We start from the raw sequence: 25,972 nt of genomic DNA, 5'->3' as shown, positions 1-25,972 counted from the left end.
TTTTGGCAATATCGATCTCTTTTTCGTCCACCAGAGATTTAACAATATTGATTTATTTAACTTTTCATGATTGATTTTGTACAAAGATCGAATATCTCAAGTTGGGCTTCTTCAACAATTTCACTATTGTTTGAAGATTTCATACTTGAACATGTAGATATTCTCTGTTAGTTGAAATTGCTGTCTGCAAACATTGAGTTCTACCGTTGGTGTATTAATTATTAGTATGTGTTCTAAAGCATTTTTAGGCTGCCAAGTGCCAATGAATTTAAAAATTCTCCTCAGGAGAAAGAGTAAAAAGAAGAAATAAAATTATTAGTTAATTTATATTAATAAAACAAATGTATAATTTAAGTCAGCTTTGGAGGTTTCATACAAGATACATCTTTTGCTCAGTGGCCGGTTTTCTGACTTCCTGAAGCAGCTTATTCTACAGTAACTGGCCGGTATCTGGCCAGTTTATTTCTACAACAAATCAACATGCTTACAAGAGCTGAAGGAAATAAGAAACAATTATGCTTATAATTCAGCAAATGCGACCGTCTTCTTACCGTCATGTGCCTTACGGAAGAAATGTTTGACATAATCTGAATAAAGAACTTGCTTATAAATTGGTTTCTCACCACTTGAAATCAACTCAGGCAAAGGACCGATTATGTCACCAGGTCTTGGATTGACAAATATCGGGACAGAAATTCTGTTCTTACTTCCATTGGCGACCACACGATGTTCAACACTCCTGTACCGGCCTTGCTCATTATTTGCAATGCATCTCCAACATTGATCACAATAGAACTTTTAATTGGAGGAACATGAACCCAGTCATCCCTTGATTGCTTCTTACGAAGAGTCCCCCGATTTCATCTTGAAGAAGAATTGTAAGAGTTGAGACATCAGAGTGACGTCCTACTCCAACTGTGAGTTCAGGATTAGGACATATAGGATAGTAATTAAGGTTAGTCCTCATTGAACCCATCAATAATGATTCTTTCGTTTGATCGATCTCATTCACATTGAGACCCTTCATTAGCACCTGTAATAACTGTTTAATAACAACTTCAGACTTCTTCATGTAATCTAGCACTTGCTCCCTGGAAAAAAACAAAAGGTCCATTAGTATATTTATTAACAATTGTGGATGTCGTCAAGGTGTTGTGTATATGTATATATGAAAGAAAATCTAATTAGTAATTAGACTCTTCATTATACCTGCAGACAGGGGCCATAAGCAGACGCCTCTCTTCAGAGACGTAAAACAAGCTAAGGTAATCTTTCCACTCGAGAGCCTTCTCTGCTTGAGGGCTAAAACTGTGCCAAATCGTACATTATTTGAAGACGAGTGTTCCTTGGAATACTTATTTTTTTCCATGGCCGGTAGCCCAAAGAACTTGTAAGTTGCGTCTTTAACATCTCTAGCACTTCAAGAGGCACATCATGGTTAATAATCTGGAAGAAGCCCCATTTCGAGGCAGCATCACGAATCGATTTGGCCATTTGGGGGTCTTCCAATTTGACATATCAATGATGGGAATGGATTCTTGGGAATGACGTTGGTCATGCACATCCTTTCTTCCAAAGGTTGGATATATTGCTTAGGGAGGGCTCTAAGTCCAATTCGGACAAGCCCTTCACTCCATTACCTTGGTTAATAACGAAATCAGTGAGAGCTGAAGAATCACTGAATGGTTCTGCAAGTGAAGGGGCCATTAGTTTGAGTAATTTGAGTTGAAAGGTGTTGTTTCTGGAAGAGGATAGAGCTTTGGAAGAAGGCAGTGGTGCTCTGGTGCAGCCTGCTTTCGACGCACAGCTATTTATATACCAGTTGCGTGGGCATGGCAACAATGACTTCGGTATTTTGTACAATATTGTGGTAATATCAGGGAAAATGTTTGCCTCACCAACCCAATATAGTGGAGAGAGACCTTTCAACTTTCGAGAGCCAAAGGATTAATTCCTTGGACGGCCCCTGTCACCTAAAGCAAACATGTGCATCGTATGTTGCATTAGCTGACATTAAGAGCTGTAAAATACTCCTTTGACTCTTTCAAGTCCTTTCTATCACTCTCCTCCTCTACACCAATCATATCCTAGATTAATCTGCCAACCTTTTGAGCTTCATCGTTGCATTACCTCGATGAGTCCAAAATGATAGGCCGATCGAGGTACATTGGCTGTATTCCACGGTTTGGATTTCCTTTCAGCCCTTCGATAGACTAAAGCGCGTTCATCGTACTTTCGTCTCTCTTTTAGTTTTGCAATTTGCATGAAGACTTTCCCTTTCATTTCCTTGCTTAGGTGTTTTCTCTTTTCTTGAGTCAAAACCAATAACCGTGGCAACAACACTTCAAATCTTTTTGAAAGCTGTAACAAGTTCACCAACCCCACCTCAATCTCCATTGTAATTTTATCTAAAGCTTTGATTTTTCTCAGACCGTCTATATTTCCTTCCAACTCTAATTAACTTTTTAAATCCTATCTTTTAGTTGTCTAAACCTAAAAATTTAGTGAAGAAGCATTATTTTCAATCCTAAATTGCCTTTGATGAATGCTATTGTCAAGTTGAAATGACTATATACAGTATAGACAAAGAGTTGGTAAATGAAGACTTTGTTGTACTCATAATCACCAAAGATTGAACAGAATTAAGTTTGAGATTGAATTGTGAATGAGCAAACAGCAATAAAATCAAAAAGGGTGGTATGATATGGTATATGTGTGCGCCTACCGACCTCTATGTTGGCTGATTAATTGTTAGAAGTTGTCTTAGAAAATGCTTTGGCTTTGACCATTTAATATGGAAAAGTAGTTTCCCTTCCACCACTAGTAAATGAATTTTGACCTTTAAAAAACTATTCACCCTCTAATCCAAAATAGTACTTGTCATGCCTATAATTGCTATTTACCACTTTGTAATTATAGGAAAAAGAATGAAACAAATATTCAAAAAACTCAAACACCACCAAGCCCAAACTCAACTTTTAATTTAAATTGAAATATAAATAGCTTATATTACGTAATACAATATATTATATTAATTAAAGCATGCATTTGCTTAGCTAACTGCACAAAGACAAATTTTCGTCCTTTTCATGGTCCAATTGGGGATTAATGCTTCAAGATTTTCTTTGTCGATATCGAAAATTGATTATGCTTTGATTATGACAATTAAATCAATTTAAAATAAACTTGTCAGCCAAATACCATGTTATGCACGTGGGAAGCTAATAACTTTTCTAAACTAATCAACAAGAATTAAATATAGATAATTAAATAATACAAATGAGGCTGCTAGCTGTACCCACATTTGAAGAAGATAGATAGATAATTACCGAAGCGAACGCATCTTTCCTTCTTGGAATTTAAGGGCGCTGGGATCAGGTTAATTTAATCTGCTCCTCCCCTGCTTTCTAACATGAACAACACTAGATTGCATTACTATATTACATATTTTTTATAATTAACCTAGACTTCATATTAATAACATCTTTGACATATAGTGTAGTTATACACTTTTTCTTTCATATGTTCAGAAATTTTCTTTTATATATGTACATATCAACCAAAGGGAAAAACATCCAAAGCAAGTCGCCATTTTATGTAACGTATTGCCAGTAAATTGAAAAATTGTTCACCAGGAGAAAGTGGAAAAAAAGAATAATTTCAATAAGCTTTTTTGGTTGAATACAATACATCTTTTGCACATTATGGCTTGTTTATAATATCCTGAAGCATATTACAATCATTTTTATGCTTGCAGGTTTATTCTTATCTGCCGTTTTCCTCAGCAAATTAAACTTACAGTAAATTAATGAAGGAAAAAGAATGATTGTTTACAACTCAGCAAATGCAACCGTCTTCTTCCCGTCATGTGCCTTACGGAAGAAATGTTTCACGTAATCTGAATACAAAACTTGCTTATAAATTGGTTTCTCACCGCTTTCAATCAATTCAGGTAAAGGACCGATCATATCACTAGGCCTTGGATTGACAAAAATCGGGACAGAAATTCTGTTCTTACTTCCATTGGCGACCACACGATGTTCAACACTCCTGTACCGGCCATTGCTCAATATTTGCAATGCATCTCCAACATTGATCACAATAGAACCTTTAATTGGAGGAACATGAATCCAGTTATCACCCTGATTACCTCTTACAAAGAGTCCCCCGATTTCATCTTGAAGAAGAATTGTAAGAGTTGAGACATCGGAGTGACGCCCTACTCCAACTGTGAGTTCTGGATTAGGACAGATAGGATAGTAATTAAGGTTAGTCCTCACTGAACCCATCAATAATGATTCTTTTGTTTGATCGATCTCATTCACGTTGAGACCCTTCATTAGCACCTGTAATAACTGTTTAATAACAACTTCAGACTTCCTCATGTAATCTAGTACTTGTTCCCTGAAAAAAAAAGAAAAAAGATCCATTAGTATATTTGTTAACAATTGTGCATGTCATCTGGATGCTGTATATATGCATATATAATATATGCAAGAAAATCTAATAAGCAATTAGACTCTTCATTATACCTGCAAGCAGGAGGCCACAATGCAGACGCCTCTTCTTCGGAGACGTAAAACAAGCTAAGGTAATCTTTCCACTCGAGAGCTTTTTCCGCTTGAGGGCTAAAACTTGTGCCAAAGCGTACATTATTTGAAGACGAGTGTTCCTTGGAATACTTATTTTTTTCCACAGCCGGTAGCCCAAAGAACTTGTAAGTTGCGTCTTTAACATTCTCTAGCACTTCAAGAGGCACATCATGGTTAATAATCTGGAAGAAGCCCCATTTCGAGGCAGCATCACGAATCGATTTGGCCACTTGGGGGTCTTCCCAATTTGACATATCAATGATGGGAATGGATTCTTGGGGAATGATGTTGGTCATGCACATCCTTTCTTCCAAAGGTTGGATATATGGCTTAGGGAGGGCCCTAAGTCCCAATTCGGACAAGCCCTTCACTCCATTACCTTTGTTAATAACGAAATCAGTGAGAGCTGAAGAATCACTGAATGGTTCTGCAAGTGATGGAGCCATTAGTTTGAGTAATTTGAGCTAGAAAGGTGTTGTTTTTGGAAGTGGATAGAGCTTTGGAAGAGTGTTACAAATAACAAGCGAAGGCAGTGGTGCGGCCCTCTTCGATGCACTGCTATTTATATACCAGTTGTCTGGGCACGCCACCAATGACTTTGGTGTCTTGTATATTGTAGTAATATCAAGGAAAATGTTTGCCTCACCAACCCAATATAGCGGAGAGTAATAAAGAGGACTTTCAACCGTCAAAAGCCAAAGGATTACTTTGACGGCTCCTATCACCTAAAGCAACATGTGCACGGTATGTGACACTAGGAGTTGTAAACTAATTCTTAGACTCTTTCAAGCCCTTTCTATAACTCTTCTCCTTAACGCCTAACTCATCCTAGATTAATCTGCCTGCCTTTTGAGCCTCATCGCCTGCGTTGCCTCGATGAGTCCAAAATGGTAGGCCGATCGAGGTACATTGGTATACTCCACGGTTTGGATTTCCTTTCAGCCGGTCCACAGAGTAATCATCAAAGCACGTTCCCAGTACTTTCGTCTCTCTTTTGCAATTTGCATGAAGACTTTCGCTTTCTTTGCCTTTCTTAGGTGTTTTCTCTTTTCTTAAGTTAAAACCAATAACCACGGTAACAACAAATCAAATCTTTTTGAAAAACCCTCTATCTCCATTGTAATTTTATCTAAAGCTTTGGTTTTTCTCAGACCATCTATATTTCCTTCAACTCTAATTAATTTTTTAAATCCTATTTTCTTTTAGTTGTCTAAACATATAAATTTGGTGAAGAAGCATTAATTTCAATCCTAAATCGAATTCGATGACTGATATTTTCAAGTTGAATTGACTATATATGGTATAGATAAAGGGTTGGTAAGGAAGACTTTGTTGTACTCATGATCAATTTTACAAAGATATTATTATGGCCTCGATTAATTACAATAAATTCAAAGCGAAGATTGAATAGAATTAAGTTTGGGATTGCAATGTGAATGAGCAAATAGCAATACAATAAAAAAGGGTGGAATGGTGTATGTGTGCACTCACCGGTTTCTATATTGGCTGATCCAGTTGTTAGAAGTTATCTTACAAAATGTTTTCGCCTTGACCACTAGTAAATGGATTTTGACCTTTAAAGAAATATTTACCCTCTAATCCAAAATAGTACCGATCATATCATGCCTATAATTACTATTTACCACATTGTAGTTATTTAGCATTAACAGAGTATAGAAACAAGAATTAAGCAAATATTCAAATAAATCTACACCACCAAGTCCAAAATCAACTTTTAATTTAATTGAAATATATATAGCTAATTATATTAGGTAATATAATATATTAATTAAAGTATGCATTCGTCTAGCTAACTGCACAAAGACAAAGATGCACTCTTAATTAATTTTTATAATTACTATTATATTTTTTTGAAATGGAGTACCTATTTCGAAAATTAATAAACTTTCGTGTGATTTCGATTAAAATTTAAAAAATAATAGTTGATTATAAAGATGAAATTATATCATACCAAATAAACAGCAATCCTCTCAAATGTCAAAAAAAAAAAATCTTTTCGATCAGGTGTTTTATTTATTTATATTTTGCAATATTAAGAAGTGGACTGTTAGTTAGCTTAGGTCCAGCGGTCGGTGGCTTGGATAGTTGGGTTTATCCAAGTGACCCACTTAGAAATCTAACATTTGCCATGGCCCATAACTTATCAACGTTTATTTTTTAACCCAATAAAAAAGGCCCAAACACAATAAAACCAAATTTGAGAAAAGGCCGAAAACCCAGATCCCAAAAACCGAAACCAACCCAATTTCCTTCCACCACCCTTCCAACAAATTGTTGCAGGTAACACCAAATCCCTCAAATGGCATAAAACGTTTGGAGCTGCTCTTCACAATCTCAAACAGAAATTTGATTAACCAGTGGATGATTTTTGGCTCAATTCAACCTATTTAGAATCAACTGACTCAGGATAAAATAAAAATTATTGTTTATTGCTGATATGATCATTAGAAGATCATAGGTTCCTACTTGCAAGAACTATATTTTTCTATTACTTATTTTCGCTTTTTCTTTTTTTTTTCTTTTAATCATTGTTTAACTTGAATAGATAACTTTTTTATTTGATAATTAAACTAATCTCATGATAACTAGTAAAAGGGCAATGTATGTTAAAGAATGACATCATTCTATTGATGCTTAATTATAAACACCCTATATTTGTTGAATTTTTTTCGTCAATTTGATTATGTTTTTTTTAAAAAATATTTTGACGAAATAATGTCAACATGTTCATATTTAAGTTGAATGTTGACTTTGCATTTAATGATTCTATTAAAAATCAATTGATTTTGAAGCAGAGAGTTTCTTATGGTTAGAAACTGAGCAAATATGAGGACATTATTATACTTTGTATATATGTGGAAACTAATATTATACTTGTGTATATATATGTGAGAACATATATTACAATATTTTTTGATTAATTCTTAAAAAATTTGATTTGTTTGTCAATAAATTATTCTCATCTCAATGACCAAAAAGTAAGTAATTTTGAAATTATGAGATTTCAACGTGAGTTTAGTTTAATTTTATCTAATTACAATACTAGTAATTAATAGCGTAGAGTTACAAGTTAACCAATAAACTTTTTTTAAAAAAATAAATAAATTTCTCCTTTCTTTCTTGACTGTCTTCTTTAAATATAAAAGAATAATTTAATTCCATGCCCACTTGACAACTTTATTCCAAGCTAGCTGATAGTGATAAAATGGGACATTATCAAGCAGCCTTATTGGGTAATAGGAGAAAAGCAAATAATGCACAACCACTGGCATACTCTCTTCATAAAATAAGAATTTCATTGGAGACGCAGAAAAGTTGGTAATGCAATTGATCACTATTTGGATATATTTAAGAATAAACCATGATATACACGTGGAAGCAGTCACCAACATTAGATAATTGAACTGGATTTTTGGTGCTAGTTTTTTTGGAATGAATTCTCCAAGGTAAGTTTATGCTGAAATTAAGTTGGGAATGATATGAATTATGAAAATGGAGGACAATTGAGCCAAGCCAAAGCTGAAATATGGGCAAAGTGCACTAACAGCTGCAGGGTAGAAACGTACCTGGAGAAGATGAATAAGTTTGATAGGTTTTTAATTGTTTTAATACTAAGTGGTATTGGAGCTCCGTGTCTAACAGCAAGGGAGCCTGAGTATCCAATTGGGTACTTGTCAACTGGGTAATTGTATAAGTAGCTAACAGGTGAGTGGGTGTGTCTATTTCGAAATTATACTTTATCATACAAGCATTAAAGCATGACTTATATACCTAATGGTATATTTGAGAAGCATGGGTGTACTGAGGTTGATTTTACAGTTTATTGAGATTTATAAGACTTGGTTAATTATAAAAAAAGGCCCTATGATTTTATAAGCCATGAGATGACTTTGACTGAAAGCATTTGGATTTTCAATGCTGGTTTGCAATGCTTTGAAAGCAAGAGGGGAAATTTTCTGGTTTCATTTCATGGAACACTGTTTTGACACTAAGATGCCTTGAAATTTATTCTGGTCAAGGGTAGACCTTGGACCCTAGTTTAAAAAGGAAACAAGGCTTTTAAAATGGTTCTTAAACAGGTTTTATCTGGTGCTTTCATATATGTTGTCAGCATGCGATGTTCTTAAGTTTATCTCATAATTAGTCAAGTATCAGCTTTAAAATGCATCATGTCATGAGCTTAATTAAAGTTGATTATTTAGATTTGTCATTTATCAAACTTTCAGTCTTTATGCGTGTTTCCGATCTTCACTCACTCACTGACTGAGTCTGTGAGACTTACTCCAATTAATTGATGTGCAGGTATATAAGTTGTTAAGGCTTCCATTTGATGAGCGAGTGGCTGTTTTACTCGGTTGGTATGATGGCATCCGATAGCTCTTCTTTCTTCCCGTGTCAACTCCGTTGGTCAAGCGTTATTATGTGTGGCTAATTTATGCTGGTTCTGTAGGGCCGAGGCTCCCTATTGTAGCCAATATATAGAAAAAAATTGTTTAAATATGGTAAATTTTTGCTTTAAATTACACATAGTGCTGTATTGTGATTATGCCTTGAATATAGGCTATGTTCATGTGGGACACAGATGTAACTTAAAAGTTAATGTCTGTATTCAATTGATGTGCTTGTTGGGTCCTGTGGGTATGCCTGCAAGGCTCATGCACTGTTAAACGTCACTACGTGATATAAAAAATAAAAAATAATATTTTAAGTAATAATAACTAATAAATCATTAATTATGAAGACAAAAATTTGACATTTTTTGTTATCCCCTGCTTCTTTAACTTGGCCAACACCCAGCTGTATCTATCATGCATCTTTTTCAAGCCATGGGTTTAAAACATTTGCTAGGGCGTGTCATGCTGCGAAGTTTTGTTGTATGATACTAACATATTTCCTTTTTATATACATTTGAAGAAGTCCAAAAGCACAAGATGAGATTTCAAACTTATTACTGTCTATATTATATGAGCTTTTTACTTGATTATAATGTATCCAAATTCGATATTTTCTTTAACATAATAAAATTAATATGAGTATAATGTCTGGATATTCAATACTAAAATGCAAAGTGAGAAAGTTAATAGAGCGTTTGCAAAGAATGTGGTTTCGCGATTTTGAACGTGATGAGATTGCTTGTATCAATATGCTTGCAAGATGTGGCAAGGGTGTCAATTATCTGCTATTGTTGTGCGATTTGTATGGTCCTGCTCAGTGTCAGCTGGGAAGTGTGTATATCTTGGGGTCTGTATATTATGTACAAGGAAGCCTTGTTGCTGTAAGTTTCTTTCTTGTATAGAGAGAACTTGGTTTAACCGTTGGAAGTTGATGACTTCCCTTTTGTATATAGGGTGAAGTGTTTTTTATCCTACTGCTTCACCTTGTAGTACATAACACTTTTGATTAATACAAGCTGCATTTCAAAAAAAAAAATGTGGCAAGTGTGGGGATGTTGAAACTGGACGTTAATGTTTAATAATGTAATCAATGGATTTTAACTAAACTTTCAATTTTGGTCTGTGCACCAATCTTACCATCTCTTGACATAAAACAATGGATTTTGGAAGCCTTCGTTATGGGAAGAACATTGAGAAGAAAAGAGGTCTAATATTTTAAGTGCGAAAATTCAAGTGCTTGGACTAATATAATCTAATAGTTACCTTCTGCAAAGATTGTAGCCAATAGATCCTTGCTATTTGTAAGTCCGTTCTTACATGCCCACACAGTTAAAAGGGGGATGGTGCATACAGGTGTAAAATCCCTTTGCTTTTGCTGGGATATTCCCATACTGATACTATTAATTTTTCCTTTTTTAAAAAAAGGAAGATGATGCATGAAATTAATTAATTTGAGAATTATTATAGCTGATTTATTGTTATTTAGTCATTTACTAAAACAAATTTCAAAAACAGTAAATTCAATTAACAAGATTATTTATTTTGATATAAATGATTTTAAATTCAAATTTTATCGATGTTTTATGTTGATATATATTATATGGTATCTGTTTGTAATTTTTATGTAAAAGAAAAAAGAAACAAGATCAAGACAGAGGAAGAAATCTTAGAAATTATGAAGATGATATTATATTAAAAAAGTGCTTTCAGATTTATAAAGTGAAGCCACAAGAATCAATCTGGGTGAACAATATTTTGATAATGAAGATGATGAGAAACCTTGTTCTCTCTTAATCTCTGTTCCACGAACCAATACCAGAGGCTTGCGCCAGCAGCCTATTTTAACTCTTAACTGAGATCTCAGCACTTGCAGAGTTGATGCTAAAGTCGGTTTAGCTCAACGATCGAGCCGAAGAGAAACTCTTCCGCTTACGTGCTTCTAGCCAATATCTATTAATTCTTCCCTAGGAAGATGGGATGATGTCAGGACTGTTAGAGAGCTGACGAGTGATAGATTGTTAAATTAGATCCTGATTATGGTTGGACTGAACATACAAGTCTATTTGTTGGGTGATACTCTAGGTACAGATACTACTACATTAATCTAAATAAAGTTAGATATAGCAAAGACGAAGAAAGATAATTAAATATCAACTAATATCATTTTATTCAACTAAAAAATAAACCTCAAGGCTTGTCTGTAATTGACAACATACACCAATCATGATATGAACATCCACTCAAGACTTGTCCGTAATTGACAACATACACCAATCATGATCTGAACGTCGAGCACTGACATTGGGACAAGGTAAAACTGTTGTAATACTTTGATCTTCCAAGTCATAAACATAAAGGTTTCTATCATCAGGTTGAGTATAGTAGATGGAGTTTCTCCTTATAGAAGGATCAGCTACAGGATAACAAGTGCCCTAACAATAATCTGCGAGGAAAATTGCATTGTCACCTATACTTTTCACCTCCACCCATTCCCTTGCATCGAAATCAAACTTTAAAACTCCAAAATTTGTGGCCCAATGAAACGATTTCAGCGATGAATATTTGCATACAAGAAACATCTCTCCAAAAAAGTCAAGCAAATAGGGTGCAGTCTGTGCAAAGCAGAATGGCTTTGATTCGTTTCCAACATTGATCAATTTTGTAAATCGAGGACTTGACCCTTCAAGCTCAATTGTAAGCAAAGAATATACAGGTGGAGTGAGGCAATAAGTCTTTCCTCCAAACCATGTCATAGTATAGACATGGTCTTCCATCTTTTGTTTGGAATATTCAGAGTCACCAGGAGAACAAATTATCAAGTCATCATTGCCATCAATAAAAAGGATGCGGCAGTTTGGATCACTTGGAGTTGCCGTGAGAATGCCAATGGCCATTTCTCAATTCAAAGGAGGAAGTTGAATTGTCTCCATCGATGCATGATTTAAAAGGAAACAATCGGGTGAATCATGATCCACAAACGCTAACCATCCAAAGGATGCACCACATATCCATTTATTACGCATCTCAGGAATGACTTTAGTGTAATACCGCTGTTGTGATACGTTGTAGAACGTTTGCATTTGATTATATTTTCCATGAAATATAACAAGCCAAGGATAAGGTTGAAATATGCACGGAGGAAGAGAACACGGAAGTCGTTCTTTCTCCTTTATTGCTTCCTTAGACATAATAATTTCCTACATCAAAATAATTTAATTGCTTAGGTGTTATCAAATCACATATAGATGGAGGCGAGGGGTGCCAATAGGCTCATGCCCCTGACTTTTGTCCTAGAGTAATTACTTCTCACTAAACCAACTATTACCAGCAAGAGTTTCAAACTAAAGTCCGAATAATGCCAAAACCAAAAGAGCATCGAAAAGAAATTTGAAGGAGGAGATTAAAAACAGTGTCCATAGCAAGATGCAAAGGCATAATCCATTATTGCTAACTAACAATGCACAAAGTAAATCAAGATTGTCCGATTCTTTTTTCTTCTTCTTTGATGAAATAGAGAATTGCACATATCAGAAAAGCTATCCTGTAATAATATAGAAAGTCAATTTTTATGATATAGCTTTGCTGGTAATTATGTAAGAGTTGGAACTAAGAGGCAAAATCTATAATTATTGCTAATTAAATTTGCTAATATATAAATAACAAATTGTTGGGAATTTACGATCCTAATTGAAGTTTTTCTGCTACAAAACAACAACGGATTCTACTAAAGTTTGATTATTAGTTTAAAATCAACCAATAATATAAAAAAGAAAATTAAGATTAATTCATACCTTAAAGTCAAAAGATTGCTTGTTGAGAGCAGAATACTGCATTTGCTTCCTTCCGGAGAATTATGTTGTCAACCCATCCATATGAAAAGCACAATATATATATATATATATATATATATATATATTGCAATTAAGAGTTGCTTTCTTATTAGACATTGGATTTTAGTATTTTAAATATACTAGAATAAAAAAAAACCAATTTTTTGATGCATTATTTAAATTAAATTGGAGAAAAAAAATAAAAATTAAGTTGCTTTGGGCATTGCCCTTACCTTGTCTGTGTAGGTATCGCTTATAATCCTTTCCATATTAGGATTATAAATATAATTACACTAGCAATAAGTCCTATTTTATTGTAAGCAAAGATACTCCTTTGTATATTAGGATTTCAACTAATATTCGTAGCCATAGATGGATAATTAGTTCTTTCCTCTAGAGGTAAAATTATTGCATGAAATTGATTGTAACATGTGATAGCAGTAGCGTTTTAATGTAGTATACTAGGGGAACAAGAACATCATATATTGTGGTCAGGCTTGGATTTGAATGTGACAATTCATTGCTTGATATGTATGCTAAGAATGGGAATATGAAGAGTGAGATACTGTTTAGTAATCTGGGTAAAGTCGGTGCTGTTTCCTGGAATATTATCATTGCTGTATTGTCCATAAAGGACAAAGTGAGTAAGCGATAGGGTGTTTGCAAAGAAATGCCTAAATGTTCACGTACCGCTTAACTCTATAACACATTTTCAGTAGTACAGCGTAGTATTAATAGTGAAAGAGTAGAGAATATATTGTACAATTGCATTTCTGGCATTCCTTGTTTTACGCTCAATTATTGTGTACTTTGGCCACTACTGTCCCTTCTTCTATCATCTCATCTTAAACATGGCAAAGGACAGTGATGGTAATTGGGGCAATGCACCTATTCCTAATCACGGTCAGAGCTCTCAAGATCCTGTTTTTGTACATGAACCTAATTATATCAGGTGACAATTCACTTGATCAGAAAATTGCCCATGAAAACACAGTTGACGTATTTTTCGCCAAGTGTCATTGGCATTTTGGCTCATGTTAGTCTTGTATATTGTGTACGAGACTTTTCCTTTTTTAGCTGCATGAATTGCTTGTGATCATTTTTCTCTGAAGATTCCCCGTTTCAGCTGTCTAGATGCCTTGTGTGATTGGTCCTGGCTGTAGGAGTTACCAGAAAGACAAGGGAGGATAAGTGTTTTGCAAGTAGAGGCTTTTGCGTTACGTCTATTAAAACCTTGTTCTGAAAATTTTTCTTTATATAGTTAATTACAGCACAAACTTAAACAAACTTGTTATAGAAAATTTTTCAATTAAATAAACATTACTGATGAAAATATTTTCAATCACAATTAGATGAAATATTTCATCGATGAATCATATTACAATTAATTATAATACTTTTACGGATAAAATGTTTCATCGGTAAAACTTTTAATTTTAATGGTGTTCAATATAACATGATAAATTGATTTGGCTGCTACGGGGTCTTCCTAATTTGACATATCAATAATGGGAATTATGGATTCTTGGGAAAGATTTGGTCATGCACATCCTTTCTTCCAAAGGTTGGATATATTGCTTAGGGAGGGCTCTGAGTCCCAATTTGGACAAGCCCTTCACTCCATTACCTTGGTTAATAACAAAATCAATGAGAGCTAAGGAATCATTGAAGGGTTTTGTGAGCGTGGGAGCCATTTGGTTTGAGTAATTTGAGTTAAGAGTGAGGTGTTTTAGAAGTGAATAGAGCTTTTAATCTAAAAGTGTTAGAACAGAAGGCAGTGGTGTGGTTTTATATATATATATAAAAGAAGAATTTAAATCTTATTTTTTAAAATAAAAATTATATATTAATTAATAAATTAAATACTCAAATATAAACAAGGGTGCAACTTGAATCCAATGTACCGCAATTTATAAACCCTTTGTCTAAGCACACCACCAATGACTAATTTGTTTTGTAATATATTGTGTACATCAAATGTCCACCTCACCAACCCAACCAATCCTAGCAGGCATTTTACATCCTTCCTGTTTGAGCTGGACCAATGACTATTTGGACTCGTCCTTGACTCAAGTCAACCAATAAGCTTTTTTTAAAAATGAAAAATTCTCCTTTCCTTTTTTGTTTTTCTCTACCGTCGTCTCTAATTATAAAAGAAAATTTTAATTCCGTCCCCACCTGATAACTTTATTCCAAGCTAGCTAACAGTGATGAAATGGGAGAGTATAAAGCAGCCTGAAAGGCAAATAATGCACAACCACTGGCATGCATACTCTCCACGTAAAATAAGAATTTCATCCGAGATGTCAAAAAGTTGGTGATTGCTATTGAATTAGATATATTTAAGAATAAATTTTTTTATGTCATATTATGTAATATAAAAAATTATAAATTATATTTTAATTAATAAAAATTATTATTATTATAAAAACTTATGTAATTAAAAAATATAAAAATTTGATTAAATATAATAAAAATTAAAATTAAAAGTGTTTTAAATTACTATACCTTAAGAATATTACTTGAGTATTATAAATTAAGCAGATATTGATATTTTTCTTTCACTGTTTTTTTAATTTAATTTTAAAATAGAGAAAGCACGTGGAGTCATCTAATTAACCCACATAATAGGGAACAATTCCTACAAACAGACACCTCCCCAGTGCTGGGACTATTTTTCGTCGTCCCCTGCCTTTTAACCGGACCAACACTCAGCTGTATTTATCATGCATCTCTTTCAAGCCAATGGCTTAAAACATTTGTTAGAGTCTGTCATGTTGAAAAATTTCTTGTATAATACAAACATATTTATTTGTATACATTTGAAGAAGTCTAAAAGCACGAGATGAGATTTTAAACTTATTTTTCTCTATATTATATGGGCTTTTCAATTTATTATAATGTATTCAAATTCTATATTTTTTGAATGCATCAAAATCTGTATCAATGTAATCTTTGAACATTTAGTATTAAAGTATAATTTTTTTAAAAAATTCACAATATTCATATCGGACACATAAATGTATTCCAATGTCAATTTCCAGTTCATAATATTTTTATAATGATATTATTTTTTCTCTCCAAAAGAGATAAAAAAAAAAACTAAAGCCACTGTTTTAAGCAAACTATTGCTAATGTATTAAAAAATTATTGGCAAAGAGAAGTTGGAAAAAAAAAAACAGTGAAATAAGTCTTTTTGGTCTTGTACAAGATACATCTTTTGCACACAATGGATAGTTTCTAATATCCTAAAGCATATTGTAATCCTTCTATGTATACATTCTATTCTTATTAGCCATTTTTCTTCAAATCAATGACTTATTACAGTGGATGGAAAAAAAATATTATCTTTCATAATTCAGCAAATTCAACTGTTTTCTTTCCATCATGGGTTACGGAAGAAATGTTTAACGTAATCTGAATAGAGAACTTGCTTGTAAATTGGTTTCTCACCGTTTGCAATCAATTCAGGCAAAGGTCCAATCACATCACCTGGTCTTGGATTGACAAAAATGGGAACGGAAATTCTGTTCTTGCTTCCATTGGCAGCCACGCGATGTTCAACACTCCTATACTTTCCATTACTAATTATCTGCAATGCATCTCCAACATTGATCACAAGTGACCCCTTGATTGGAGGAACATGAATCCAATTATCACCCTGGTTTCCTCTTACAAAAAGTCCTCCAATCTCATCTTGAAGGAGAATTGTAAGGGTTGACACGTCAGAGTGACGCCCTACTCCGACTGCAAGTTCAGGATTACGACAAATAGGATAATAGTTAAGATTAGTCCTCGTTGAACCCATTAACAATGATTCTCTTGTTTGATCAATCTCATTCACATTTAGACCCTTCATTAGCATCTGCAATAGCTGCTCAATGACAACTTCAGACTTTTTCATGTAATCTAGCACTTGCTTCCTGAAAAAAACAAATAAGTCCATGATATATTTGTTAACAATTGTGCATGTCGTCATGATGTTTTATGCATATATGCAAAAAAAAAATTGAGCAAGTGAGTTGGACTCTTTGTTATATACCTGCAGACAGGAGGCCACAATGCGGAAGACTCCCCTTCACAGACGTAAAACAGGCTAAGATAATCTTTCCACTCGAGAGCCTTCTCTGCTTGAGGGCCAAAATTTTTGCCAAACCGCACATTGTTAGAAGAGGAATGTTCTTTGGAATACCTTTTTTTTTCCTCAGCTGGCAGCCCAAAGAACCTATAAGTCGCATCTTTAACATTCTCTAACACTTCAACAGGCACAGCATAATTAACAATCTGGAAGAATCCCCATTCGATGCAGCATCACAAATTGATTTGGCCACTTGGGGGTCTTCCAAATTTGACATATCAATGATGGGAATGGGTTCTTGGGGAACAATGTTGGTCATGCACGTCCTTTCTTCCAATGGTTGGATATATTGCTTAGGAAGGGTTCTGAGTCCCAATTCAGACAAGCCTTTCACTCCATTACCTTGGTTAATAACGAAATCTGTGAGAGCTGAGGAATCATTGAAGGGTTCTGCGAGTGTGGGAGCCATTTGGTTTGAGTAATTTGAGTTAAGAGCGAGGTGTTTTGGAAGTGAATAAAGCTTCCAATTAAGATTGTTAGGAGAGAAGGCAATGGTGCAGCTTGCTTTGAATGTACTGCTATTTATAAACCCTTTGTCTAAGCACACCACCAATGACTAATTTGTTTTGTATTATGCTGTGTATATCAAATGTTTACCTCACCAACCCAACCAATCCTAGCAGGCAATTTACATACCTCTTTTCGGGCTTCATTACTTGAAATTTTGGAGTCCAAAATGGCAGGCAGAATTGCATGCATGGCTATTCTATTTCTGATTATCTTCATTAAGTTTCCTAATACTTTCCTGCCTCTTCAATTCTGCAGACATTTCCCCTTTCTTGACAAAGTTCGCAGCCCATCTCACTCCTCATCATCAACTTGTTCAAACCTCACGTATTTAATTTGTCCTTCTACTTGTTTCATATTTTTCTCCTTAGACCAGTGAAATCCCTTCAAAAGTGTAATTTGTCAAATCATATCTTTTAATTTTTGTCCCAACTTTTGATCAAGTTTCCTTTTAATCATAACGAGGCCTTACTGAAATTTCTCTCTTTCTCATTCTCTTTGTCACTCAATCAAGAATCTAAACCTATATTTGATATGTTTTGGATAACTCGAAGAAAGCGACAGAGAAAGAAAAGTTCACCTGGTCAGTAGATAATAAAATGCAAACACTGAATTAAAGTTCACCTGGTCATTTCTTTTTATCTTTTTCCTTGAATTGCTTTTAACGACTATTTTCTTTTCTCAGTTTGTGAAGATATAATATATATATGTCGCAAAGAATTATAAACAAATTACTTGTAACTGACTCTCAAGTCAATTCCATAAAAATCATAAAAACACATGATTACCGTGAAGAACGTGTTGCTGATCAAATTAGGCTATTCCACATACGTTGAATGGATCTCAGCCGAGAATAGTGTATTGTTAATGAACAATATCTTCAAGATGTGCCTGTTTCGTCAACCATTCATTGAATTTTTAACAAATCCGTGTGCGCCCAATGAATCCCAAATGAGTGCTTTGTTGATGGTACATTTTGTGTGTTAAGCTTGACCGTTCAAAACAGAAAATGACTTCCACTCTACCCCTAGAATTTTGATCTTTACCAACGTATTACTATATTATTATATGCTGAACATTGCACAATCTTTCCTCTTAATTTCTTCCCTCTTAATAACTTTATCCCACCTAGTAACCTGTGATCCTGTTTCTTTTTCGTCCTTGAAACAGTTGATGATTTAGTAACTTGCCATTATAGAAAGATATAAATATATTTATATAATGATTTAACAAATCTATTCAATAAAATTTAAATAAATTTTTATTTTTTTATGGTTTTCAATTAAACCCTTATAATTTTATTTTAAATCAAATAAGTTTTTATAATTAACAGTTAATTAATTATTATTAATCAAAACGTCATTTATTATTTTATATCTACAAGATGTTGATGTGTAAAATGAAAATACACATAATCATGTTATCATATCACGTTATTACCTATTATGATATGTTAATATGTCACGTCAACATAAAATAATAAATAACAATTTGACTAACGATAATTAATTAACTGTTAATTATAAAAATTTATTTGACGTAAAATAAAAATAAAAAAAAATTATTGAATGTACTAAAAAAATAAGACTAATATGAATTTTTGTAAATAATTTAGTAATTTTTATGTATTAGGTGTAAATATTTTTTATATAAAAAAAGTTTTTTTCTTATCATATTTGGTTCACAAAATGAATAGGGTGGGCACGATTAAATAGTTGTTGTCACTATTTGTCGGCGGATCCTTAGATGCACAGGAGTGGCAATGGCGTCTAAAGCATATTTTTGTTGAAGCAATTTTCATAGGAATCACATTTTTTTTATTTATTTTAGGTTTGATGAGCCTCCACTTGATACAAAAAGGGGTTGTTAGACCTAACGCTTGTACTTTTTAGTGGGTTTTTCTACTCTTATGTAGAAAATATATATATATAGTGAATAATATGAATAAAATATATAGATAGTTATTTTTTTATTTTTTGATATTAAAAAATATTATACATCTATATTATAAATTTCTTTTTAAATTTTAATATAAAATTCATCAAAATTAAAATTTTTATTTTCATTTTTGTGAAAATCAAATAAAGAGAAAGAACAAGGGACACAAGGAGTTCTATTTTATTATTCTACTAAAAATAATAAAATTCATTAATACAAATTTTAATAAACTATTATTTATTTTATTCTTTTTTTCCTTCATTTTGCCTATTTGCTTTTATCTTCTTCTTTTTTTTCATTCTCCTTATTTTTCTTCAGTATTTCTTCCCTTTACCTAATCATTTAAAAATGGGCGACTGATTGGATACTAAAATGACCTTTGATATCTTGTAGAGACTGTAATTGATAAGCATATGATAGTTGAAAATATGATTGTTGGATGATAACTTTGCAGCGTTTTATATAAAATAGAAAAGTAACGATTGTAAAAAATATGATTATTAAAAAGATTACATTGAAGTGTTTAGTTTGAAAATACTTTACTGGATTGTAGTTAAAATTTACAAAATTAACCTTATATATGAAAATATAAAATTGAATGAATTTGTATTCTTTTTAATATAAATTTTTAACTTTTCAATTTATTTTTTAAAATAATAAATAAAGTATAACAAAAATAATATAAAAATATGTGAAATAACTAAAGTTTATAAAATTACAAAATTATATGAAAATATAAAATTGAATTAACTTACATTCTTTTTAATGTAAATTTTTAACCTTTCACTTTATCACCTAAAATAATAAATTAATAGCATGACAAAAGTAATAATATTTAAATATTAATTATTTATATATTAAAATGTGAAATTACAAAATATTTATTTTTTATAAATTAATTAATTTTTAAAAAGTAAATTAATCCATATTAATTAATAAATTAATTTAAAATAATTAATCAATTAATATTAATTACACATTTTTAAGTAATTCCTATACTCTTTATTTAAAAATTTATATATATAAATCATCAACTATACATTTAATATTTTTTAGTTTATTCAACAAATAAAGTTTTTTTTTTATTACACAGAACTCCGCTTGCATTTTTTTAGTTTTCTTTTTCTTTCTTTTCCTTTTTTTCTCTCTCCTTCCTCATTGCACCCATCATTGGATTGAACGACAGGCAAGTTCTTTTCATCTTTTTTTCTCTTGTTCCTCCTTTCACTGAGTCACTAACTTGCGGAGCTTCTTTTTCCATTTCAGCAAAAGCTCAGTTACTTTTCTTTTGTTTAGGACATGGCACGTCTTGTTTCTTCTCTGTGGCTGTACTGTTTTCCCCTTCATTTTCTGGTTCTTTTTTGTGTCCCTACTCTTTTTTTTTTCATGGTGTTGCGAGCTTTGAGCTCTCTGTTGTTGACTGGTTTTAGCTTCTACCGAAGTTTTGTGCTTTTGTGTGTTCCTTGGAGCCTTTTTGGTTTGGTTCTGTTTTATTCCCCATTAATCCTTTAAAATCCAGAAATTTTGGTTCAGAAACCATGGGATTCCCAGTAATAAGAAGAAGAAGAGGGTCGAGTGAGATGGGACAATTTGGGAAAAAAAACATATGTAATTTTTCCTTTGCAGACTTTCCCTCTGTCAGATAAGGGAATGACAACCAAACGTTGTAAGTGATTGTAACTATTTAAGTTGCAGAGAATGTCTTCCATTTACACCATGCTAAACGCCCCCTAAGCTTTGACTAAATTCAATTGATAGTTGTTGGCATGCCGATGGTACGATGTTGCCTGCGTATTATTTGGACAACTAAGAGCTGATCTGACACTATTAGCAACAAGAAATTCTGACCGTCCCTATAGTTGGTATTGACAGTTTTGCTACGATTCGATAAAGTCTACTTCTCTCATTGTAATGTGATTACAATTGGAAGCATATTACATTCTCTTTTTATCAACCAAACGCTGTTAAGTAATTAAAGTCATTTAAATTGCAAGGAGTATCTTCCACTTACACCACACTAAACAGCCTCTACATGTGGACTAAATCCAATTGGTAGTTGTTGGTACGCCGATGGTACAATGTTGCCTGTGCATTATCTGGACAACTAATAGCCGATCTGGCATTATTCGCGACAAGAAATTCTGATCGTCCCTACAATTGATATTGACAACTTTGCTACACAACCTAATAATATGTGAGCTAACCCGCGTAAAGTTTCCTTCTCTTATTGTAATGTGATTATAATTATAAGCACATTATTCCTAAATGTTAGACTAAATTCAGTTAACAATTGTGGGTATGTCGATGGAAAGATGTTGCCTGCGTATTATTCGGACAACTAATAGCCGATCTGACGTTATTAACGATATGAAATTCTGACCGTCCCTGCAGCTGATATTCACAGCTTTGCTACACAACCTAACAATATGTGAGCTAAGCCCAAGTAAAGTCAACAGTTACCTTCTTGGTCGTCTTGTCGCTTTCTCACTTGATCAACACTCAGCTATGTCATTGTGCGTGCAGCTTTCCGGAGCCATGACTCTGGGAAATTTTGTTGGGGTGTGTCACGTTGCAAAGTTTTCTTGTTTCTGGTAAAACCTTTTCATATACGTTTGAACAAGCCAAAAGCCAGGAAATTCCAACTTTGTTCTCCTTGGTGTTATATCTGCTTTTTATTACACATTTTGAACATACTATATTTGTACTTATAAATTAATGGCTTTATATTCAAAATTATGTAACATGCTATCCTGAGTTAGTGTATCATAAGCTCTTAAATGAAATTATTTTTTAGCGATTTTCATCATTGTTGTTTTGTATGTATTTGAAAATCACTGGCTAGGAGAAATAGAAAGAGAACATTAATGAAAGAAGTCTATATTGGGTCTTGTACAAAATTACATCTTTTGCACAAAATGGCTAGTTTATAATATACTGAAGCATATTGTTATATTCCCTTTATGCTTACAGTTTATTCTTATCAGCCATTTTCTTCAGCAAATTAACAAACTTACAATGGATGAAGGGAAAAAACATATGATTATATTTCAGCAAATGCAACTGTTTTCTTCCCGTCGTGTGCCTTCTGGAAGAAATGTTTGACGTAATCTGAATAAAGAACTTGCTTGTAAATTGATTTCTCACCGCTTGCGGTCAATTCAGGCAAAGGTCCGATCACATCACCAGGTCTTGGATTGACAAAAATGGGGACGGAAATTCTGTTCTTACTTCCATTGGCAACCACACGATGTTCAACACTCCTATATCGGCCGTTGCTCATTATCTGCAATGCATCTCCAACATTGATCACTAGGGAACCCTTAATTGGAGGAACATGAATCCAGTCATCACCCTGATTTCCTCTTACAAAAAGTCCCCCAATCTCATCTTGAAGAAGAATTGTAAGAGTCGAGACATCAGAGTGACGTCCTACTCCAACCGTAAATTCAGGGTTAGGACATTTGGGATAGTAGTTAAGATTAGTCCTCACTGAACCCATCAACAATGATTTTTTTGTTTCATCAATTTCATTCACATTTAAACCCTTCATTAGCACATCTAGCAGCTGTTTAATAACAACTTCGGACTTCTTCATGTAATCTAGCACTTGCTCCCTGAAAAAAAAGAACAAAAGGATCCATTAATATATATATATATATATATATATATATATTTGTTAACAATTGCTCACGTCGCCGGGATGATTTATGTATATATGCAATGAAATCTAACAAGTAATTGGACTCTTTGTTATACCTGCAGACAGGAGGCCACAAGGCAGAAGCCTCTTCTTCTGAGACATAAAAGAGGCTAAGGTAATCTTTCCACTCAAGAGCCTTCTCCGCTTGAGGGCTAAAACTTGTGCCAAATCGCACATTGTTTGAAGAGGAATGCTTCTTAGAATACTTATTTTTTTCCTCAGCCGGTAGGCTAAAGAACCTATACGTCGCGTCTTTAACATTCTCTAGCACTTCAACAGGCACAGCATGGTTAACAATCTGGAAGAAGCCCCATTCCGAGGCAGCATCACAAATTGATTTGGCCACTTCGGGGTCTTCCCAGTTTGACATATCAATAATGGGAATGGATTCTTGGGGAATATTGATGTTGGTCATGCACATCCTTTCTTCCAAAGGTTGGATATATTGCTTAGGGAGGGCTGTAAGACCCATTTCGGACAGGCCCTTCACTCCATTACCTTTGTTAATAACGAAATCAGTAAGAGCTGAGGAATCGTTGAAGGGTTCTGCGAGTGTGGGAGCCATTTGGTTTGAGTAATTTGAGTTGAAGAGAGAGGTGTTGTATTCGGAAGTGATTAGAGCTTGGAAGAGTACTGCTATACGAGTAGGCAGCGGTGTAGTATGCCTTCAATGAACAGCTACTTATAGGGTCGATGGCAGCAATGACTTTGGTGTCATATTCTTATTTTGAATGCTCACCAACCATAGTGCTAATCCTAATCTTAGCACGCAACAAATGCACCTACCTCGTTTTGCATTAATCGGTCGGTCCAAAATGGTGGGCAGAGTTACATGGCAACCCAATTTTGGATTTTCTTCGGCCCATGTTTCACTTTATAGCACTTTCCTTGGACTTTCCTGTCTCTTTAATTTTGCAAAACACATCTACCCTTTCCTTGCCTTGCCAAGACTTTCTGTTACCTTTTTGGAAAAAACCTAGCAAGTAAGTCTACAATCATGACTTCAAAATTTTTTTTGAATAGTGTCATAATTAAAATAATAATTAAAAAAATAAATATATTAAAATTCATAAATTAAAAGTTTTAATATTAAATTAAAAAATATAAATTCAATACATTCATTTAATCCTTTAAAGTAAAAATATCTAAAAATATATAATTATCTACAATAATTTTTTTTATTTTAAAAGCGTTGCATGATCGCATCAGTAGAAACACTATCAAATATATCTTTGTCAATATATGTCATAGATCACCTAGCAATCATTCATCCATTCGTCACTCATTCAATTTAGTAATCATTCATTCACTCGTTACTCATTCGATTGCGTAACTTATGCTTTATAAATTATTACTCAGTCGATTGCATAGCCTATCCTTTATAAATTTCATATTTTTGCGTAACCTATATTTTCCACTTATCACTCATTCAATTTAGCAATCAGTCATTCACTTGTTACTCATTCAATTGTGTAATCTATGCTTTATAAATTTCATTGCTAAAAAAGCTATCTATATATAATTGTCTACGACAATTTTTCAAGTCATATGTCACTTAGTAATTATTCATCCATTTGTCACTCATTCAATTTACTAATCATTCATCCACTCGTTACTTATTCAATTGCGTAGCTTATACATCCACTCGTCACTCATTCGATTTAGCAATCATTCATCAACTCGTTACTCATTCGATTGAATAACTTATGCTTTATAAATCGTTACTTATTCAATTGTATAGCCTGTACTTTATAAATTTTATTACTGAAAAAGCTATCTATATGTAATTGTCTACAATAATTTTTCATATTTTTGCGTAGCCTGTGCTTTATAAATTTCATTCATAATTTTTGTAGCCTATGCTTTATAAATTTCATAAAAGTTATCCATATATAATTGTCATGACGCTGTTGCCACTGGTAAAATCAATTCATAAGATCAATGTCAGTTTTTTTTTTTTTTTGTAATTGAGGGAAGGGAGATTTAAACCCTACTCTTTTGGCAAAAGATCATGCACCAACCAATAAACCAAATGCTCAAGTGCAATCAATGTAAGTTTTACCAACAACTAAATCAGAGAATACACAATATTTCTATTTGTCTCAACCATCTTCCTTGCAAGATCATCAATTCCATTAACTTTAACAAATTCCTTGTCCCAATGCAATTGAATTAAAAATTATTTACAATTGAAACCTAATTGAGTTGTTTTGAGAGAATGAAAAACACAATCAAAGATCAAAAAAAGGAAAGTCATTACAAGTCTTAAAACTAGGACTTTAATTTTTGAAGAGGGAGAGTAGTTTAGGTTTTGATTTTTTTTAATAAAATTTTAAATTATAGAAAGAAATTTTTTTATCTTTCCCGGTAGTATTTAAATATTAATATATAAATTATATTTTTGATAAATTTACTTTTTGATAATATTTATATATTATTATTTTTGAAAGAATATTTAAATATTATTAATATATAAATTTTTTAGTAAAATCTACCTTTTGACTCCTCTTCCTACAAAATTGTAAAAGAAAAATGAATGAGTTCATAATATTATTAATATATAAAATTCTAAAACATAATATTTTTAATAAATATTTAAATATTATTAATATATAAATTTTTCAATAAAATCTACCTTTTTGACCCCAGTTCTTATAAAATTGTAAAAAAATCAATGGATATTAATAAATATATAAAACTCTAAAAAGTTATATAATCAATAAATTTTGTTTTTAATTATGACATCACTCTAATGAACATGGGTTCGCCCATGTCTACAACTGATTCCAATTTCAAATAACGTTGAAGTAGTCACAGTTCTAAACCCAGCGTTAATCCCCACCGCAATTTTC

At 32.9% G+C, this 25,972-nt stretch overlaps 2 protein-coding genes and 3 pseudogenes across 3 annotated transcripts; all 5 read right to left on the bottom strand.

The window, feature by feature from the left end:
• Window positions 1-314: 314 nt before the first annotated feature.
• Window positions 315-1,773, bottom strand: LOC110415457 (feruloyl CoA ortho-hydroxylase F6H1-3-like; annotated as a pseudogene).
• Window positions 1,774-3,642: 1,869 nt separating this feature from the next.
• LOC110415374 (feruloyl CoA ortho-hydroxylase F6H1-3-like) lies at window positions 3,643-5,144 on the bottom strand. Its single transcript, XM_021427003.2, has 2 exons — window positions 4,533-5,144; window positions 3,643-4,404 (listed from the first exon to the last, which is right to left on the bottom strand). The coding sequence occupies exons 1-2, from the start codon at window positions 5,036-5,038 to the stop codon at window positions 3,831-3,833; spliced, it is 1,080 nt and encodes a 359-aa protein (XP_021282678.1). The 5' UTR covers window positions 5,039-5,144; the 3' UTR covers window positions 3,643-3,830.
• A 6,103-nt stretch (window positions 5,145-11,247) lies between these two features.
• On the bottom strand, window positions 11,248-12,195 carry LOC149527265 (uncharacterized; annotated as a pseudogene).
• Window positions 12,196-16,188: 3,993 nt separating this feature from the next.
• On the bottom strand, window positions 16,189-17,437 carry LOC110415609 (feruloyl CoA ortho-hydroxylase F6H1-3-like; annotated as a pseudogene). The gene is made up of 2 exons (XR_016351139.1): window positions 16,880-17,437; window positions 16,189-16,760 (listed from the first exon to the last, which is right to left on the bottom strand). The product of XR_016351139.1 is annotated as a feruloyl CoA ortho-hydroxylase F6H1-3-like (transcript).
• A 4,844-nt stretch (window positions 17,438-22,281) lies between these two features.
• Window positions 22,282-23,777, bottom strand: LOC110415386 (feruloyl CoA ortho-hydroxylase F6H1-3-like). The gene is made up of 2 exons (XM_021427028.1): window positions 23,177-23,777; window positions 22,282-23,034 (listed from the first exon to the last, which is right to left on the bottom strand). Exons 1-2 carry the CDS (start codon window positions 23,683-23,685, stop codon window positions 22,461-22,463), a joined length of 1,083 nt encoding a protein of 360 aa, XP_021282703.1. The 5' UTR covers window positions 23,686-23,777; the 3' UTR covers window positions 22,282-22,460.
• Between the last annotated feature and the right edge of the window lie 2,195 nt (window positions 23,778-25,972).

The sequence above is a fragment of the Theobroma umbraticum genome, unplaced genomic scaffold (genome assembly GCF_002168275.2).
Source record: "Theobroma umbraticum cultivar Fairchild unplaced genomic scaffold, ASM216827v3 scaffold_147.0, whole genome shotgun sequence".
Taxonomy (NCBI): domain Eukaryota; kingdom Viridiplantae; phylum Streptophyta; class Magnoliopsida; order Malvales; family Malvaceae; genus Theobroma; species Theobroma umbraticum.
This window is presented reverse-complemented; position numbering and strand designations above follow the sequence as displayed.